The 20,322-nt window shown below is 46.4% G+C and overlaps 1 protein-coding gene across 2 annotated transcripts in view; it reads right to left on the bottom strand.

The window, feature by feature from the left end:
• The window catches only part of LRRK1 (leucine rich repeat kinase 1), a 73,655-nt gene that overhangs the window by 16,235 nt on the left and 37,098 nt on the right, over positions 1-20,322 (bottom strand). For both annotated transcript variants that reach the window (XM_039723320.1, XM_039723319.1), the window contains exons 13-25: positions 18,580-18,709; positions 17,933-18,045; positions 16,875-17,089; positions 14,699-14,863; positions 12,648-12,820; positions 10,591-10,711; positions 10,191-10,350; positions 9,314-9,590; positions 6,199-6,370; positions 4,680-4,843; positions 3,394-3,533; positions 1,799-2,048; positions 233-399 (exon numbers count right to left, since the gene is read on the bottom strand). In XM_039723320.1, the coding sequence (XP_039579254.1) occupies positions 233-399; positions 1,799-2,048; positions 3,394-3,533; positions 4,680-4,843; positions 6,199-6,370; positions 9,314-9,590; positions 10,191-10,350; positions 10,591-10,711; positions 12,648-12,820; positions 14,699-14,863; positions 16,875-17,089; positions 17,933-18,045; positions 18,580-18,709 (2,247 nt within the window). The remainder of the gene's footprint in view (positions 1-232; positions 400-1,798; positions 2,049-3,393; positions 3,534-4,679; positions 4,844-6,198; positions 6,371-9,313; positions 9,591-10,190; positions 10,351-10,590; positions 10,712-12,647; positions 12,821-14,698; positions 14,864-16,874; positions 17,090-17,932; positions 18,046-18,579; positions 18,710-20,322) is intronic.

Raw genomic sequence — 20,322 nt, 5'->3', positions numbered from 1 at the left:
ATCTGCAGGATCAGACTTGGCACCCACTGCTGAGCCAGTGATCTTCATCACTACAAATGCTCATGAAGAACTCAGATGCATCCTCCTCCTCCACTGAAACCTATCAGTTTTGCTATCTATTCCATCCTGTGTTTAATCAGGTGCTGTCAGCACTTTGCAGACTCTTTGGCATTAGCTTGGGATCCCAGACTGCAGCTTCCCAGATTCCTGACACCAAATCTGTGCACTGTACCTGCAGCTGAAGTGGGAGAACCCTTGCATTTTTTAATCTGAAATCTCTTCACAGCCACTGGTTTTCCTTGGTATCGTGCCCGATATATAACAGTTCCACTTCCACCCTGGCCAAGAACGTTGTTTTCATTTTCACTGCATTCCAGTTTGCTATTTTCCAGGAACAGTCTGCCAAACAGAAATTAGGGGTTTTTAATTAAAGTTTCAAAGACACGGTAAATTAATGTTTTTAATGTGATTTCCATTTCTACAAATGTCTAATAGGTTCTTGCCTTATCTACCAAGAGGACTTGGCCATCTCAGTGCACTCCATGTTAGCTCACACTGTACAACAGATTTCTCACAGAAAATAGTAATTTGAGCAAAAAAGCACAAAAGACTTTTTACTAATTTATCCCATAAGAATCAAACAGATCTGGAAAGCACATAAGCTCCTTTTCCAAGCAGATGACACAGGTACTGATACTTGTAATACTTATCTGTATTAATGATTTTTTTCTTTTTTTTGCTTCATTTACCTCCTGTTCCTCTTTTTTTTCCACCAAGGCAGGACAGGATGTTTATGAACAACCCGACACTCTGAAACCTGATTATTCAAATCAGCTTAGTGTTCCCAGGCTGCAATTCATCATTTCCCCACTCTCCCAGAGACTACTTTTACAGCTGTTCACACTTCAAACATCTCCACTCGCCTCGCACCTGCCAAATAAATCTGCAGGAGATAACAGTGTAAGGAGGGCTGGTGTGATGAGCTGATGGGGTGTTTGCCCAGAAAAATGACCCCAGCAAAGCAACAGGGGCCAGTGAGAGCACAGAGAGCTCTGTCAGCAGCCAACAGGACAGTCTGGTCCAGAGGTCCTGTGATTCTTCACTGGGCACTCAGAGGTCTGACAGAGCAGGAGCCAAAGGGGACATTGCTCTTCTGTCCTGCCTGCTCTCAGGTCTCCTGCTCTGCACACCAAGTAATGAGGGGTGTAAGACTGAGACCATCTGGGAATGTAGTTAAGCAGCTTAAAGGTTTGGCAGTGCTGCAGTGGGTAGGGAAGAGCTCCTTCAGCTGTTCAGGGCTGCCACACACCCAACACATCCAGCAGCCCTCAGCCGAGCAGGAGCCCCAGCTCAGTGTGAGTCCCCCTGTGGTGTCCATAAACTCACTCACCTACAGGCCCCTACAAAATTAGGGCCATTTCAGTGCCAATTTTGTGATACAGCAGCACTTCCTTTTTGTTTTGCCACATTAAAATCTCCTTTTGTGGGATCCAGAAAGGCTCCAACTACAGAAAGTCCTGGCCAGAGTTCTGGGCAATGCAGGACAGCTGTGGCTTTAAAAAGGGACTTTCACATTGCACCACAGTGATCTCAAAGGACCCCTGGTGTGATGACTCGGTCAGCACACAGATAGTGTCTAAGCAAGCTGCTGAACACCAGGGGTGCAGAGCATGGATTGAGAGCAGATGGATTTGTTTCCTGTGGTCAGCACATCCCTCCAGCAGAGGCGACTCAAGAAATGTGTCCAGCCAAATCACGCAGGTACACCGAAGCTCAACCAAAGGCTATCACACGTTACCTGGCAGGAAAATCGGTCATGAAAAGCTCTGGGACCAGCTCTTGGAGCGACACGGGGATGTCAGGGTGGTTGGGACACGTGATGTAGTCCAGCTCGATGGCAGTCAGGACACAATCCTCCATGTTGAAGTACTGCGCGTCCTCCGCCCTCTCGCCGCCCTCGCGCTGCTCCGGCCTGGCAGCTGCACAGATGTGGCAGGGCACATACTGCTCCATCAGCAGCGTGCCGTCGCTCTCTGTGGCTGTGAGGGCTTCAGAGAGAGCAAACAAACAGGAAACAACGTCACCATGCCAGCTGAGAGGGAACAACAGCTCCGAGTGCATTCCAGAGTCCGCAGCACGACCTGGATCCGCCGGCTGGAAACGGTCACGCTCACACTGAGCAGTTTGCTGCAGGGTACTGACTGGAATAGAAAATAGCTTTGCAAAGTAGACAGGGACAGTGCTGGGGAGACAGGGCTGTGGACATAACCCAACACTCACCCCGCTCTGGCCACAGGTAATGCACAGGCTTGAGAGGCAGATGTACTCAGGAGCAGCAAAAACTACAAGGTATGTGAATAAAGCATTGGAGAGACCCTTCTGCTTGCTGGGTGTCTCTGTCTCTGCCCAGACTGCAAACTGCCAGATGGCTTGAGGTGGGAATGGGGTTGGGAACACAGGTCCTGTGGGCTCCCTCATGGGCAACGTGTTTTCAGCCCCTCCAGGAGAAACGTAGGTTCTACCACGACCAAGCCTTTGGGAGGTTCACACCTCTCCCATAACTACAGAGAGATTTTGTGGTGACAGGCTCTGTTAAATGCCCACAATTAGGCAGGGTGAACACAGGCTGCAGTCTTTGAAGTCGTGGCTCTTCTCAAGCTTCACTGATTAACTTTAGCATTATTTTAATCCAAAGGCAAATAAAATGTTCTTTTATCTTCAGAACATGTAGAACGTGAGTATGTGAGAGTGCACCACTGTTTCCTCCACAGAGCCTCCAATTAAGAGACTTTGGCACTGCTTTCCAGACCAGGGTAGGACGACAAAGAGCACTTCAGATTTTGTTTTGGTTTCAAACAAAGTGTATTGGGGTTGCAAAGAGCCTGCTGGGTAACAGCAGGATCTGTGCTGAGCACAGGAAAAGCAGCTGCAGGAGTCAAGGAAGTTACCTTGGCATGGAGTCCTTGGTACCATATTCACTCAAGCCTCTCACATCAGAATTTTGTAACTCATAGAAAGTTAGAAATGATGGGCAAATCCTCCTCCCAGCTGCTGCCAAAATGAGTTCAAGGGACAGCACCAAGCAGTTTGGGCCAAATCCTGCCCCTGCTATGAGCACTGGATGAGTCTTTTGAACTCCTCCAGGTCCTGTTTTCACCTGTGCTGCTGTGATAGACAGACTAGAAGAGACAATGTCTAGACCAAAGGGTGTTGGCAACTAATCTTGATCTGTCTGCAGGTTTATTAGCTTTTATCAAATGTTATTGGCTTGAGATGTCAGAGCCTGAGGGGTCTTCAATTAACACACAATATTGTGCACCTGGAGAGCTCTATCAAAGAACTCTCTGTTGAAAAGACATAACACTGCACAGAAAATTAGAGTTGTTCTCTTACCAGGGAACCACTGGTCTATCAAAGAGTTGACATGATCCGTGATGAATGCCATGGCTGAAAAGTCTCTCACTTCTGACTGGGAAATTATTTTAATTCCACCACTTTTTTTCTTTTTCCAGTTCACATCAGAAGACTCAACGCTGTGTGAAAAAGCCAAAAGACAGACCTGTGAAGCTTTTCTGAAGTATCATGTCAACAAACTTCTTTCTGGCAGGAAACCTGAGTTACATAATAACACATAGTTCATGAGTCATCGAAACACAAAGCAATCTAACTTCGAGGGTGATTTTCAACTCAGTCTGTTCTGAAAATGATTTTCAGAAGAGAATTCCACAGAAATGCCAGTTTCTCACAAAGGATAAGTGCTATAGAAGGTCAGGCCCGGGGAAAACTGTGACCTAAGCAAGCTGAGTATGACAGAGAGCTTTGACAGAAATGCCCTATACAGAATGATGGAAGGTTGGGAGTTGTAAAATCAGTAATAAAATTCCAGTGGAATAATAATGGTATTTCCAGAAACGTTAGGAAAAGTTTATGAACATCATTTTTGCACAATTCCCAGTGTAACTCCCTGAAATACGTGGGGAGCTAAGAGCATGACCACTACCACAGTCCAGAATTCAGGATTCCAGCCTGTGGTTTGCAGTGTCTGGGTTCAAGTCTCTACTGAGCTTGGAAACTTGGGAAGGTCACTGTTTCCTTCTGGCCTCCAACCATGCAACAGCACCAATGGTTCCTCCCTGTCTTGCCAGGGACTGAAGGAGCAAAAAGTCTTAAATGTCTGCATTTGTGAAACAACATGGACAGGAGGTTTCCCCCAGGCTTGCAGCCAGCAGACATTCTCCCTTGGCCAGGTTGAGGCACTTGTCCACAGTCCCTGCTGCACAGAAGCACCTCCATTGACCTGGATTACTGCCATGCAGTGGTGAAGTTTTAGGATTCAGTGGAAAACTCATTGAAGTAAGGAAATCTTTGCATGTGAAAATGCATGATTTCAATCTGCCAGAGCCCCACTCTGAATTTCACTTTCTGTTCTCAGGCCTCTTTCAATTTGTGGCTGCAACAGCAGATAAGGTTGATACATTCAGACCTGCCAAATAATCAGTTATTTGTCGTTTTTGTCAGCAGTTGTTACCAGATGAGTTATGTCCATTAGAAGAGCCTCCTCTTCTCCTGATGAGTGAGCACACAGCCTGGGTCAGGCCCATTCATCTCCATTCAGCTGATGTGTCTCACACACTCTATCAGTCCCCTGTCACACATGCTGCATTATGAACACAAATTACCTAAGATAGCCTCCATCAAAGGTAACGAACAGACCTTCCTGCCAGTAAACCGTGTGAGTCCTTTTGACTCGGAACGTGCTGCAGCGGTTCCTTTGGGTGCCTGTGAAGCTGTAGATGGTCACCTTTTTGTTTCTTGTCTTGGTGTTCTTCTTGTTTTCAAAGAGCTGAAACAAGCAGAAAAGCATGAAAATCGTGCTGAAGTTTCCCATAAGGGTGTTTTAATCAGGCAAGAAAGTGAATTCTGTTTTTGGCTTTCACAGGTGCTGCTGTACCTTTTCCAGTAAAAGTGACTTGTGCTCATATAAAATTTTGCGATGGAATGGAAATACATGTGGTAAAATTGATTTTTCCAAAGTGGAAATCTTTTTCATGCCACTGAAAAAAGAACAATTTCATATCAGCGCACAAAGCTAATTCTGTAACTGTGACATTTGCAGTATTTATTCTGCATTCACAAAAGTCTTATAAACCTAAAGTACTAAATGTTCTAGTGAATGATGAAGTCTGCCCTCAATGCAGAGAGTTAACTTTTCCACCTGTTTTAGTGGGAGGAAGATGGCCCTTCTCCAAGACACTTCAAACCAGCAAAATGTATTTCTGTTTTAAAACCAAGAAGTTAATCTGCAGGACTCCGCTGTACTCATTGCTCCAACATTTATTTGCCTGCAGACAGGTCTGACGCCTGGCATCCTTTCCACTCTGGATGAAGCCCCTAGGAAAGGTGCTCTAGGATTATGTAGTGCCCAGGAGGATGCAAGCAAGGAGTTGCCAACACACCCCGTTAAAAGAGGTAAAGTTATTACATGGCTTGACAAGCTTGGAACACAGAGGACCTTCCAAAAACAGGTATCATGTTTTCCATGTTCTGTACATCACTGACAGACCACAGTTTAATGGAGAGCTGCTAAGAAGATACCAGAGCAGTACTATAAATATTTTGCAGATATTTACTACAGTTTCAGATAGAAACTCCTGCAAACACATCTGCAACAACACCAAAATTCACTGGGCTCTCAGAACCTTGCAAACACTACTTTAATGTCATTCAGCACTTGCACTAATGGGGTGCCTCATTAAGGCAACAGTCCTGTAATTTTCTTCCCATTTAATCCCACAGACATTCAGATATTTGGCTTTGCTGGAGCTATTCCAGATCTCCTCTGGCAAAGCCGTGAGGGAGCCTGGCCTGGTGGAATGGTCATGGACAAGAGCCGCAGGCAGAACTCCAATTACTTGTAATTGGAAGATGCTGGAGGAACTGAGACCTTCCAGGGGATCACGTTATAAAGGGAGTGTGGAGAACTCAGGTTTTCTCCCCCAGTGCCAATTTGTCATTCTCAATGACACCTACTGCAAAAACAGAATCAGACTTTCAGCGCAGAGCCTCGCCTCTCCCTGTTTACTCAAACAATCTTCCTGAAGTCTGTGACAGAAGCCAGAGGGATGTGAAGAGACATCCCACTTACACTGAACCCCTTCAGCTGTCTGCTTTTGTTTGCAGACAGACACAGGAACCTACCTGGAGGTCCATCTCTGCCAGGCTAATTAACATCCGGGCGATGAACCTTTGCCAAAAGCCAACGGGGACAAAGCTCATCTTGAAGACCCTCTGGACCGTGTTTGTGGTCTGGTGGCAGAGCCCGTGGATATCTAACGCCGGCTTGGTAGGAAGCAGATGAGGGAGGAGGTAGCTGAAACACATCAAGTTCAACAGCTCAGATTTTAGCTACAGCTTTTAACAGTGAGTACATTGTTACCAGATAATAGGGCGATTCAGTCTCCAAAGAGATTTTTAATGGCACAGCCTACTGCATATAAAAAAGCTTTTAGACTAAAACGCTGCAGCAATACATGGAGAAATTAATTTACACTATGAAAGCAAGCAGAGGCAAAACAGACATTACATAATTCAGCCAGGGCTATTGGAAAGGGCTAAAATTGATGTAATGAGCATTTGTGTACTCACAAATTAAATGCATTAAAGTATAAGAGTCATTAGAACAGCTATGATGTCGGGACTCATTTTTTTTGGTAACATTCTGCCCTGGTAGTAAGCAGGGGACTACAGCAGGGGAACAGGAGATCAGTGCAAAAACAAACTCCAGCAGCCCAGGTTCTGTAAGCCCAGAATGGGGGGAAAGGAGCTCCAGGCTGCAGGGACTGGGCTGCTCTGCTTCAACCCAGCCCCAGAATGAGAGCACCCCATGGGTCAGCATGACAGGGTTCCTGCTGCTCCACCCTGCAGCTGATGGATCCCTGTCACATCCCTGACACACCCCTAGAGCAAGAGCTCACTTTGCCAGGCAGTTGCCAGCAAGAGAAATCACTTGTCTAGCTCAGATTGCTCTGCAATCAGATTATTAGGTATTTTGCCCAAGTGTGAAGGAGACTTGATGTTATCTGTGCCTGACCAGTCAGCAGTAACGGGGTTATGCTGGTGTAGGGGACCACAACGTTTTCAAATTATTTCAGTAATCCCAGAATATTCATTTGTCCTGATCTTTCGTATTTGGGAAGTTAAACGTCCTGGAACACTGCAACTGTTTTGAAAACCATGAGCTTATGGCTTTCAATACTTGCCAGTAAATCTCCTGTCAGTGATACTCTTCTGTACCAAACACATCCCAGGACGCCTGTACAATCTAAAATGTTATTTGCTTATAAGCAGACACACTGCTGTTTTATCAGTGCTGAGCCTGAGAAAATGTGTTGGCATCTGGGGCTCATCATTGACGGGCACAACGACAGCAGCAAGGCACATGGCCAAGAGACCTGACCAAAATAACACTGGCAGGGACTAGACACAACCAGAACTAATGCTGGGTCAGAATCCACTGCTTTAAAGAATCCACTGCCTCTCATGTTTTCTCGCTAGCAGCTGCAGCATTCTGTAAAATCTGAAATATCAGCTCAGGAAAAAAACAGCCATCATTAGACAACAGCTCTCTCCATATGTCACACGTGATGACATATTACATGATCAAATTATCTGTTCCATGGAACATCTTTGGAATGTAAAACTGGCAAAAGTTTCAATTATAAATTCCAGTAAGAATGGTCATGCTTTTAAGTGTATTTTAAGAAGCAGAACACAGCTAAGTTACATGCACCTTAGGCAAAAAAGCAGAGTGCAACAAACTAAAACTTCTCACTCCATAGAAGTAGTGGATGCATCATCAGACAGCCAATAAACTTTCCCCAGCACATCCAAGAAAAGGTCTAGGGGTGCAAGAAGGGCCAGTGAGGCCCTTCTGGGCCACAACCATCTAGTGGATTATAACACAGATGGTGATTCGACGCTCTTGAACAACAGCCAATGCAAATTTTGAAAATATGTGAAACATGCCCCCATCCACCCTTTCAGAACAGAAACTGGCAGCTGCTTTCTGTACTGACTGCACAGAAACCCTATCTGGCAATCTAGACAATAATTGCAGCAGCACAGTAACAAATAACTGCTCTGTGTCTGGCTAGTACATTAAATTAATCCAACCTGCTATAGCTACAGCCCGTCAGTGGGAAGAATATTCTGCTAATGTGGCTTGGATCGCTGAGAAAAACATTGGGCAGGCCATGAAAAAGCAGTTTCCTTGCTCCCGAGGCACAGACAATGTAATTGCCCTGGTGAAAAATGGCAGATAGTGACAAGGAGTCCAAAAGGCATTTTGGACTGAGCAGAAACATTGCTGCTTTATCTGTGTTAAGCCTGAGAAAATTTGTTGGCATCCGGGACTGGATAAGTGACAGGCATAATGACAGCCCAGAGAATGCTGCACTTGTGCTGGCATTCAGAGCTCCCCAGAGGCTCAGGGCGATGCAGCCGCGCTGTCCTGCAAGGGCAAGGAAGTGAAATGCAAATGCCACATCAAAAGTGCAACACAGCTCAGGGCTCACCGCTAGCCCAACAACAGGCTGTCGCCAAGCAGATGGGAGAGAGAAAAATCGCAGGGAACTCTGCCCAGAGGAAAAGGATTGGGGGGCAGAGGGGAGGAGGGCTCATTAACATTTAAAGAGAATGAGGCTTCTTAGACCATTTCTAGGAAAACTATTGATCAGCACCTATTGAGGTTAAAAATCAAGTAAATCGCGTTGCTGCTGCAGCTACGCTTTCCTGATTTCACCAGGAATAAAATGCTGCTACTTTCAGGGCTGACACAAGTATTGATTACCCCAAGTTTTCTGCCATACTGAAGTGAGGATCCTTCACTGGAAACAGATGACTCCAGCCCATCTATATTTCAGGCCTGGCAGCCGTGGCCTCACATCCTCTGCCGGCTGCAGCTGCGCCGGCTGAGCCCTCACAGCTTCCACCTGCTCGTGGCCACATCCCCGGCGGTGTCACTGCCCCTCCGGGCTGGTGGCTGAGCCTGCCACAGCCTCAATGCACCCAGTGCACAAAGACTGCTCTGGGAAAGCTTTCACACGGGCTGGTTTGGCCCAGAGGATGCTCAGTTCAGGAAATACAGCCCAAATGGATGGGCGCCTTCCATGACACTGCTGAATGCTCTCAGATGTTTTCTCAGCACAAGAACCCTGTCAAGACAACAACTTAGTGTGGCAAAGCCTGTTAATATCCACTGACTAAATGGCCAATTTTCTCCAACCTCACTAAACCTCTCCAATTATCAACATACCTGTTATTGGCCACAGGCAAGGCAATCTCAAACTTGGCCAAGAACTGGAAGTACTGCTCTTCGGTCTGCTCAGTGAAACCTGTACCAACCAGCAGCATCCTGAGGTCCTCTGCTCTGATGACTCCATTCTTAGCCACAGACTTGGAGCTCTTGATGTTGAAAATCCTCTGCAGACACTCTGAGAGCCAGACAGGGTCAAGGAAGTAGAGGTTCCTCAGGCCGTGGCTCGTGTCTGGGAAGTGCAGCAGTGTCCCTGTTTCTATGAGAAAATTAATGGCTGCAAAAAAGTAAAGAATTGGGGATTAGTAATAGATCAGCATTAGGAAACCACAGAAGTGCAGGAGAGTAAGACTATGAGGCAGTTTGTGCAGTTTTATGCATTCCAGACACAGCCAGCACGCAGCCAAGCCAAGAGAGTAACATCTATCTGAGGAGTGCTGCTATCTGACACTCCACTTGCAAAACCCACATCTCACTTCTCAGCCAGTATTTCTGTCCCCATGACACCTCCCCTTCACTCTCCTCCTGCCATCCTCACAGGGAAGAGCTCTCCCTGCCTCCTGCAGAGCAAGGCCTCCATAAAGATCACAAGACTGGGGACCTACAGAGAAGCCAGATTTGAAACTATGGCAACCCTCACTATACACAGACTAGAAATGAGCCACAGCTTGTTAAAAAAAAAAGGAATGAAATCAGTAACCTCAGACCACCTTAGAAACTTCCCAGTCCTGTCCCCAAAGTCTCACTACTGATTTTATATCTTACCAATTTCCAAAGTCATCCCTACACTGGTGGAATTTGTATTTACTATTTGTGGAACATTTCAATTGGACATATATATTAATTTCCAAGAAATGACTGGTCTGCTCTGACCTACCAGTTTGCAAGTCTTCATAGTCTTTGATATCATTTCCAGGTGTTTGCTCGATCATCAGCTCTATTTGTCTGTCTGTTAAATACTGCACATCATCATTTTGACTTCTTCTATGCTGTTCTGCAAGGACAGCTTCTTGGAGGCTGAGGTAACTCCTTGGTATCTGCAAGCCATGTGAGAAAACCAGCAGGATCAGGATCAGCCAGCAGGGATGAACTGGCTGCCACCTTCCTTTCACAGGGATTTTTCAGTGCTGTTTTTTCCCAGAGCCAGCTTGCCATCTTAAATGTTCACATGGCTCCTGCATCAACCCCTTCCTCTGTCAATAACTCCTAAAGGTGACCTCCCAAGCTCCCCAAAAGCCCTGCTTTGGTAAGGATCACCAAGACAGCCCAGTTCTCACCAATCTCCCTGCAAGTTTCTGGGAGCAAATTGAGCTGCCAACATCCTTCATGTTGCAGGTGACATGAAAAATCAGCTGCCGCAGTCCCTCGAGGCCTTCCAGAGTCTTACACGAGAGCTCACTGCAAAAGTCATGCAAGGGGGAAGGTTATCAATCCTTATCAGCACACTGGCTTCCTCTCCAGGCTCACTTTCTCTTATCACTGGCTTTAAATTTCCTGTGTCAGCTGAATGGGAGGAAGGCTGTCAGTGAGTATTTTTAGAATACTTTGGAGAAAACACACGGAGTCGTCTGGAAAAGATGTATTAGGCCACATCTGTATTAGCCCAACCTCTGCTCTGCCTGCTTCACTCCCTGCCCTGCTGTCTCCTGTGCACTGGGATGTCTGGGGACATCCCTGGCAGCCTGACCAAAGTCATCCCCCTCTGTCCCTCCAGAGCCACACACATCCTGGAGGGGGCTGTGGGGAGGAGGAAAACTCTGTGCCCTGGAGACAGGTCCAGTCCTCCCTGCCCCAGATCAAAGAGGCAGGATGATGACTACCAGACACCTTTTCCACCCTCATTCCGGCCCTTGATCAGCTGCCTCCTGCAATCTGGGAATTGATGCTTAGATCCTACAAGCTGGCCTTCATTATCTCTTCAACAGCTAAAAACCTGCTCTCTTCAACTCCTACTAGTTTTAATCTTTCTGTGGGCTGGATAAGAACAGTTCTGTTCCATTTTCCCCAACAAAGGGTCTTTCTAACTGATCCTACACATGTTCCCATGGCAGACAGAAAATCCTTCTCTAATGAAAATATGCTTTATCTCAAACCTCAGCCCTGCACAGCAGTGGAAAGTGTGCAACTCACTGGGATGCTGGATGACCATGACCACTGACAGAAGCACCCAGGGTCACTCAGACAAGGATTTCACACTTCTCCAGTCCCAGAGCTTAATAGCATGCTTATTCCAGGTGGATGATGGGGTGTGGAGAGGCACAGGAGGAAGGAGGTATGAAATCAGGCTGGGAAGAAATGCAAGGGGAAAGGAAGGTGAAGAGAAATGTTCAGAATGCCTGTCAGGGTGAAAGAAAGTCCCCTTGAGAAAGAATGATCGAGACTGTGTTGTGATGCTCTGGGGTGATTGCAAAAGAGGCTTGAGGTGATACAAGCAAAGTTTTCTCCTTCTCATGGTGAGTCTTTGAGCCTCTGTGGGTCCCTGGAGCTTCTTCTAACGGGGAAGAGCTGGCTGGGATGCCTGACACAGCCTGGGATGCCTGACACAGCCTGGGATGCCTGACAGTGCCTGCAGAGCAGTGTGTGGGAGGTCGGCTGATGCCTTTGCCAGGCAGCAGATGGGAAGTGCTGGGGACATCACAGTGCCCTTCCTCATTTGCCAGCTGCCACCTGCTCCTGCCCCAGGCAGATATTTTCACGTTGTTTGGTGCCAGCCCGCTGCATCCACGTTCATCCCTGGCTCACAGGGGCACGCTCCCAGCTGGAGCCTCCTCTTCCCAAGGGCATTCTCTTGCAGCAGTGTCAGACTGTGTGGCCTGAGTGACACCCACCTCCCAGGCAGCCCCAGCCCTCTGTTGTGACACCTGGAGATGGATGGGACAGGGGCTCGGGGGACTGAGCCCTCCTTGCCCAGCCACGTGAGCTGTGTTCCCACGTCAGGTACCACCCACAGCCTCCCCTCAGCAAAGGCCCTGGCACCCACCCTGTGACAGTCACGCTCCCACAGCATTAATTAGTCAATCTGCACCTTCTCCCCTTGTGACTAATGTGTCACCATTAAAGAGCGAGAAACCTGAGTGAAGGGGGAGCAGTAAACAGGCTGGTCAAGGTCATGACTTTGGAGCTTCCAGCTCTCAGACTCATCATCAGCCCCCTGAGCAACACTGACCTTCTCTCTCATTATAATACATTATCTCAGTCAAAAATAGATGGCATGCAATGCTGACGAGTCTCTAAATTGGTTTCGTTGCCAAGGAGATCAAGTATCTCAAAATTGTTAAAAGTGTCATAAAATAAAGAGCGAGTGACTGAACTTCACAAAGGCACAAGTACTCACTGCAGGTGCTTGAAGGTGATATCTGGGAAGCCAGTTGCTCTGGATCCAGAGGGAGAGCGACACAGAGCCAGGACATAGGCCCTCAGGGTTGCTATCCTCTCCACACGGAATTTCGTCTCAATCAGATCAAGGTGTGTTCCTACCACCAACACCACTGAGTTTGGAGCCTTGGCCTGCAAGAGAAAACACTGGCAGTGATCTCATCCAGATTACATCAGTGAGGACAGGTGAAAAGTGTGGTATTTAAGAGGAGGGAGTCACATATATTGATAAAATGGAATACATATATATATTTATAAAATAAAGGCAACCTGTTGTGGCAGCTTGACAACAGCTAAAGTGATCTGGGTACTACAGAAGTTCTGCAGAGCATGGCTTAATCATCTGCTGCTACTGCAGAGCAGGAAACTGTCACTTTGGGTTTTTACATCAGGGTTTAACATAAAAGGAGTTGCTGTGAGTCAGTGAAATGAAGGGAACCACATCTGCCCAGACAAAGACAACTTAACCTGCAACCAGAAGATCTGACATCCTGAAAAAGGCTAATCTGGAATGGATACCTGGGGAAGTCACACAAACTTTTCACTGGAGGTACATGGAGAGATGAGATAAACCTCTAGAAAAGTCTCAATCTACTTAATCTTGAATCAGAACAAAGGAATGGATTAAGTGATCTCGTGGTTTCTTCCAACCCTTCCATGGTTGGAATGTATCCAGATCTCAGGGAAAATGCTGCCAAACACAAGGGGATTGCACAGGCTTAAGCAGGGATCATTTTCCCATCCAAATGACTTTGACCACAGAAGAACACTCAGAGGGAGAAAGATTTCCTTCTTTGCAGGCAATCCCTTTTCCTCCTGCGATGCCCACTGGAATCTCCCAACCTGAGTGACACCAATCAAGCCCAGGAGTGGTGGCTGCACCAAGCCACACCAAAGGCCCCTGCCCCAGTGTGCTGCTGCTGGAGGCTCATGGAGAGCACAGGCACAGGGCAGGATGGAGAGATGTTCCCTGGTGTGTTCTCCCAGTACCCAGCAGCTCACTGATTGCTTCAGCACGAGGGAGTATATTGGAATTTACAGCACCTGATGGAGTTTTCATTCACCAGCTTGTCTTTCCAATTTCTGGTACCCCCAGCACACTTTATTTCCAGTGAATTCCACAGGTTAGCCATCCAGTGTGTTTAAGACACTTCCCATTGTTTGCTTCAAATTACAATTTCACTTGTTCTCTCCCAATTCTATTGTAAAGGGTCATGAACAAAGACTCCCCTGTAGTTTTCTCCTTTCTATATACAGCCCTCTTCTTTTAACCATCATGATCACATTTCTCTGCATTTTTCCTGATGTCCCTAGGTGCTTGCTGGGATGTATTAAGGACACATCATACATTTTGGAAATATAATAATTTTCCTTTCAGCTTTGTTACCTAGTTTGGGTTTTTGATTGCTGCTGACCATTAATATTTTGAAAATTACAAGATGTTTGTTTTTCAAGAGGCACCCATTTTTGTGCATTTCATGTTAAAACAATTATCAAATAGAGTTACAGGCAATTATGAACATGGTGTTAGAAAAAATCAATCCACACCACAGCAATAAATTCACTGCAGCTCTGAGTCTAAATGAGAGCTGTTTTGGAAGTACTCTCCAGCTTACCTGAATCTAAAGTGTTAAAAATATAACCTCAAGACTAATGTGTGTCTAACCCACAGAAGAAAGAAAATGCTTCAAACCCCCCTTGGAGCACAGTGTGGTCAAACACTAATTCCAAAATAAGTATGTTCAGGCTTACTTAGCAAGGGTTTATAAATCAGCTTTTGTTTCGTTCTCTGCTGTGTGTGAGGGAGAACAAAGCAAATGATAAATTTAAACCATTAAATATAGCGATACGCCTACAGCGTAATGGAAAATGAATTCCAAATGCTGTGCAAAATTCATAGCTTGGGGAGCTTTTAAAAGCAGAGTAAAAAGAATCTGCAATATCACATATCTGCGTGCTGAGCTGCTGCTTGATAAATAGATATCCCAGAGCCCACCAGTGACTTCTTACCTCAATGTTCAGCAACCAGAACTGTAAGTTTGCCACAGCTTCTTCCCCCAGTGCCAAGTTCCAGACCACTATGTACAATGCTTTGTCTGTGAAGAAACACTGATTGACTGTAGACATGCTCGCTGGGCCTCCGATATCCCAGACATTGAACTCCACTGAATCAACCTACTTAGACAAAGAGAAGTGTTCAAATCAAACCGTGGCAGTAAATCACTGGAGATAATAGCTGAAGTATAAACCTACGCCTGCATAATGTATGACACAAGAAGGGGTTCAATGTCCTAATTGTGCCTCCAGGAAAGATAAATCAACAAGCAATTGTTAAGCATGGCTACCACTTCCCCACAGGAAATCAAGACTAATTACTTGCTGCTAAAACGATAGAGGTGCCCTTGATGCTGGTAAAACTCCAGTTAACGCTGTGGATTCTCCAGTCCAAACAAGGGTCTCATTCTGAGCCCTGCATTTCACTGCATCTGTAAGAGAAACTGTTTCATCCTTGCCTGTGCCACCCTCCACTGAAGCTGCTTATCTGCCACTGCTGTGGGGAACAGGAAACCCCTGCTGAAATCACTTCCACTGACTCAGGCCGAGCTGAGCCAAGCAGAAGGGAGATGCTCAGGAGATGGGAAGCTTCTCAGGCCTTCCACAAACACCTCCTACATGTTTCTCCCAGGCTTCTGACGTCTGTGCCACGCCAGAGATGGGCCAGAATCACAGTTGCTATGAATCACTCGCTGATTTCTGGGGGAATGCTTAAATGGAGGCCTCTCCAGCTCTGGCTCTCTTCCCAGTATCCCTGCATCCATTCCTCTGAGCAGCCCCAGGACAGCACTAAGAGGGAGCCTGGCTCTCTGCTTCAATGGCACTCAGGCTCCCAGTTGCAGCAGGAAGTACCTGCATACCTGGGAAGCTCTGTCCCTAAATCACATGGCCCTGGAGAGTCAAAAACCCTGAGACTGAACACAAAACCAAACCTTCCTCCTCAGAGGAAGCCACCATCCTCAGAGCATCAGAAAACATCCAGTGGGCTCTGTTTAGGGGGATGGGGCCAGCTGCTGACTGATCCCACGTGGAAGTTACCCTATAAGAGTTCAGCAGGGCTCTGATTCTGTGCAATCGCGTGAAGTCTCCCAAAAACAGCTGGAAGAACTTCCATATCATTGAAACCAAGCCCTAACCAGCACAAGGACTGCTTTGTTCATCCAAAAGACCTTCAGCTGTGAGTGTGTGTGTGGACAGACAGACTCAGAGATAGGCATAAAAAGCCTGTTCATTGTCTTGATTCCACTCCAGGTCCCTGGTGCTGTCTATACTTTTATTTTATTCAATTACTCTTCAACACAAAATGCACAAATCCCTTCTCCCACCAAGATCTACCCTTCAAGGAGTCAGCCTGTGTTGCTCTTTTCTTTCTGTCTCTGGCCTGGCACTCTTTGCTGTGGAACAGCTGAACTCAGCAGGCTCCTTTCCCCTTTCCAAAACAGTCTGGTGGTCATGGGTCCCATCTGGGAAGGGGGAGGGATGTGTTTGCACCCCCTCAGCTCTGACAAGACCTCAGGACAAATTCTGCATCCTCTAATCCCTGGGCTACTCTGCAGGCAGTGGACAGGGCCACCTACAAATGCTTGGATGAAATCAGTGCCCTCCAAATGAGTATCACAGACTGCATGGATGAGCCACCTGAGATGTGGGTGTTTTTGCCTTAGACATCCCTGGATTACACCTTCCACCCACATCCCCCACCCAGGACAGGTCTGATATAAATGGAGTCCAGCTTTATTGGGGACTCAAATTTATATCAGACCTGTCATGTGTGGGGGATGTGGGTGGAAGGTGTAATTATTTATTTTTTTGGGACTGATGTCCCAAATGAAAGCTGCAGAGAAGCTGATGTAAAGCACTCTCTCAAAATTAGTGTCCACTGAGGTGGGAGAGAGAGCCAGAATTTCAGCCTAGCCAACACAAATCTCCCTTTAGAACACAGTCAGGCAAACAGAACTGCCCTCTAGTACCAACTGGAAACGAAACAGAATTGCAAAGGGTCTAACACCACGTCCCACTTGCGAGGCAATGGGAACTGCTCCTTGCAAAAGGAAAATTTCAAATTTCAGCCCACAGGACCCCACAGGGCTCCCACATCCCATGGGCCTGCAGATCTCCGACCACTTTTCACCTTCGCCTTGTGCCCCACGGGCTTGGGCAGCTCCCACTTGGTTGTGCGGATGGTGGCCTCGCTGTGCATCATCTGGGGCACCTTCCCTGTCTGCAGGATCTCCACCAGCGTGGACTTGCCCTGCCGGGGGGGCCCGATGACAATCATCTTCATCAGCTTGCACTTCTCTGCCCGCCGCAGCTGCGCTCGTAAATACGCCAGCACCGTCTTGGGGCCTGGGAGCGGGACAGAACGGGGTGAGCCCTGCAGCCAGCAGCACCCAGGCACAGCACAAACCCCACTCTGCACACACCCCGTGGCTGGGAACTCCTGCTTCCCCTGCAGTCTGGCTGTGGGCTGAGAATAAACAAAGAAACCTCCAGCGGACAAACCTGAGACAGAGACCCCGGGAAAAGGTCACTGCTCGGAGGCTCCACAATGGAGCACTGTAAGGAGAAACAAATGCTGGGGCTCCTATGCTTCAGAAGCTGAAAGGCAACATAAAATAGTAATTTAGTATTGGAAAATACTCAGTTTTTCCCTCTGCTTTTATGTTTCCAGTTAAAGTGAGATTGAGGTTTCAACAGTATACTGCTGGAGCAGGAATAATTCCTAATAACTTTGTTCCCACAGGATTTTCTGGTTAAAATGAAAAAAAAAAAAAAAAAGAAGACAGTATTGTAATAGATCCAAAAACCTAACAGCTCACAATAAAGTCACTTCAATGGGAGTGTGACTGCTGATCCTAAACACTTCAGTCTTTAGAGAGACCATCTAAATATCCTAAAATATCCACATTCAGGAAGCGAGCCACAGAATTTATGCATACTGCAAATGAAATACTGCACTTATAAGTCATCATTTTAAATTGTGATCTGTCTCAAATTGATCATTACAGCCAGAGCTTAGCACTGATTATCAAATTTGTAAATATGAGGAGGAAGTTTCCCTGTGCAATTCCAGTTAACCCCATGAGGGCTCAGGCATTCACTGTCTGTTTTTGCTCTTGACCATTAAAAGGAAGAGATTTTATTGCATGTTCAGTCAATTTAATAAAGAATACACAGCATCAGCCTTACCCTCTTTTCTGATCTCTGCAGGAACGTTACTGATATTTAGTTCCTCGATATCCAGCTGCCAGAGATTAGCCAGCTGTCCAAGTTCTGGAGGAAGCTCTCGGATACCAGGGTTACTGTACAAAAACAAATAAATCTACCAACAACCAGGCTTTGTGTGCAAGTAGCTGCTCTCATGGACTCTCAGATTACGCTATTCTATCCTTGCAGAAATCTTCCATTAACATTTTAATAAGACTACTCAGCACTTTAATAGCAATTTCCATCCTAAAAGTGATGTATAACCTCAATTTATCCTCTGAGGCAGACAAATGTAATCATCTTTGCTGGATAGTTGAGGAAATAAAGGCAAAAATGATGAGTTATTGAATGTAGCACTACAGAAACTGACAGCAAAAAGCCAGAATGAACTAGAGGCACATTAGATTCCCAGGCTTGTGTTCAAAGCATTAGATCATCTTCCCTAACTCAAAAGACCAGCCTCCTCCTTATCTAAAGCAAACCATGGGCACAGCTCTAACAAGGGGCTGACTATTTGCAGCTTTCTGACTTCAAAAGCACTGGACATCTGGGGTGGGGCTCCACAGAAGACTGGTCACTAAAACAACATGGAAATAACACTGCAAAGCTTTTCCAGGACATGGACTTACTTTCCTAAATAAAGCTCTGTTAAACCTTTCAGGAGGCAAACGGACTGCGGGACGGAGTCCAGCTGATTGTCGTTCAGATAAAGAACCTCCAGAGAATCGCTCAGAAATGCTGGAAACTCCAAAAAAGGACCTGGAATGAGACACAAAATGCACCTTCAGAAAAAGAAACAACAAAACAGGCATCAAGGCTCTGAACCAAGAGCTTCACCTGAACTTTGTGGGCAGGACATGAGGTCATGTCCATTGGCAGGGGCCACCACCAAGCAAGAGCAGAAAAGCAAACGGCCTTCAGTGACAATCAAACATCAATGCTCACATCTCTATGTCCTAAAGTCACAGTGCTGGAAGGTGGCACTGTCCAGGACTTATGGGGTGCTGAGGGAGGAACTCCAAGCCTGCCAAAACAGCTCAGGGGATGAATGGCACCTTGTCTCCTGCTGTTGAATACATGGAAACATCTTATGAACTGCTGCTATTGCAGCCTAACAGCTGGCACTGAGAGGGCATCCCATGGGCACAACTGGTTCTTAACATGGCACTGAAAGGGCACACCCAGGGCACAGCTGGTTCTCAATGTATTTTTTCCATATTACCTGAGAAAAGCCAGTCAGAATTTATGTTCAGGCCCCCACATTGCATCCTGCAGGAATTTATGGTGGATCAAAGTCAGCAACAACAGAGAACAAAACCCGAACTGGAGCTGAGAGACTGACCTATGCTGTGTCTAAAACATGCTGGTGTTTGCTCCTCTGTTCTGTTTTAGAGAAGGACTCAGAGAACTTCCTCCATGCCTGAGGAGCATCTTGTGTATTTTGGGAACATCCCAAGCAGTAGGAGTATCAGCTGCATGGCTGAGTTGCTGCTGCTGGAGAGGTTCAAACAGAGGGAAGCTCTTCAAGTCCCAGAGAGCACCATTTCACTCCAGAAATGGCACCTGGGATAGCTGCACAAAAAGCTGCCATGGATTGTGTTGCTGTATTGAGGGTGTCACATTTATCTACCAAAGAAAATCCTGAAATGAAGGAAAACCAGGCAGGTTTGGAGTCTGAATAGGAGAGTACAACCAGCACCATCTGCTGCCTCTATGGTCAATCAAAACAACTCCCTGAGATACAAAACTCTCCCTTCCTGAGGGATGGGACAGTTCCACTTCCACCAAGATCTTCCTTTACAGAGAAGACGTGAGGAACTGCAATTAGACTAAGTCAAAAAGAGGAAAAAAAACTGGAAGAGGTTTTCTCAGGAGAAAACTCCCCAGTTCTAATATTAACAGCACTGCCAGCCTGAGCTGTGATCAGAAAAGGAGCAAGATAGAGTCCCACTGTCTGCAGGGGTGTTTCATGTACGTGACAGGACTGTCTGGTGTGGGCAGTGTCACAGTCTGCCTTTTGAGTTTTCAAATTTAAAAATCATCTTTGGGATTATTTTAGGAGAACAGTAGGCTTATTCAGGGATGCAATTCACTTCCTTTCTGGCTCATCACTGGACTTAAACTTTGCATTGTTGCTCTTCAGTAGGTACCTGGGCATAGACAGATTTAGCCCCTCTTGGACACGTAGGAGCAAACTCCTAAAATAGTAGCAATACTCTGAATTCACCAGAGTCCCAGGTGGAAAGGAGTGTACTATATTGGAAGCAAGCTCGAGGTGTTTATGAATTGTAATTATTTATTCATGAGTTATTTATGATTTCTCTGGCTTCAGCTCAAATTTTCTTTTAAAGAACTGTAGAAAAATTAAAACA

This window comes from Passer montanus, unplaced genomic scaffold (assembly GCF_014805655.1).
Source record: "Passer montanus isolate IOZ18808 unplaced genomic scaffold, ASM1480565v1 scaffold5, whole genome shotgun sequence".
Taxonomy (NCBI): Eukaryota; Metazoa; Chordata; class Aves; order Passeriformes; family Passeridae; genus Passer; species Passer montanus.
The sequence above is the reverse complement of the archived record's forward strand: the minus strand, read 5'-3'. Positions and strand labels throughout refer to the sequence as shown.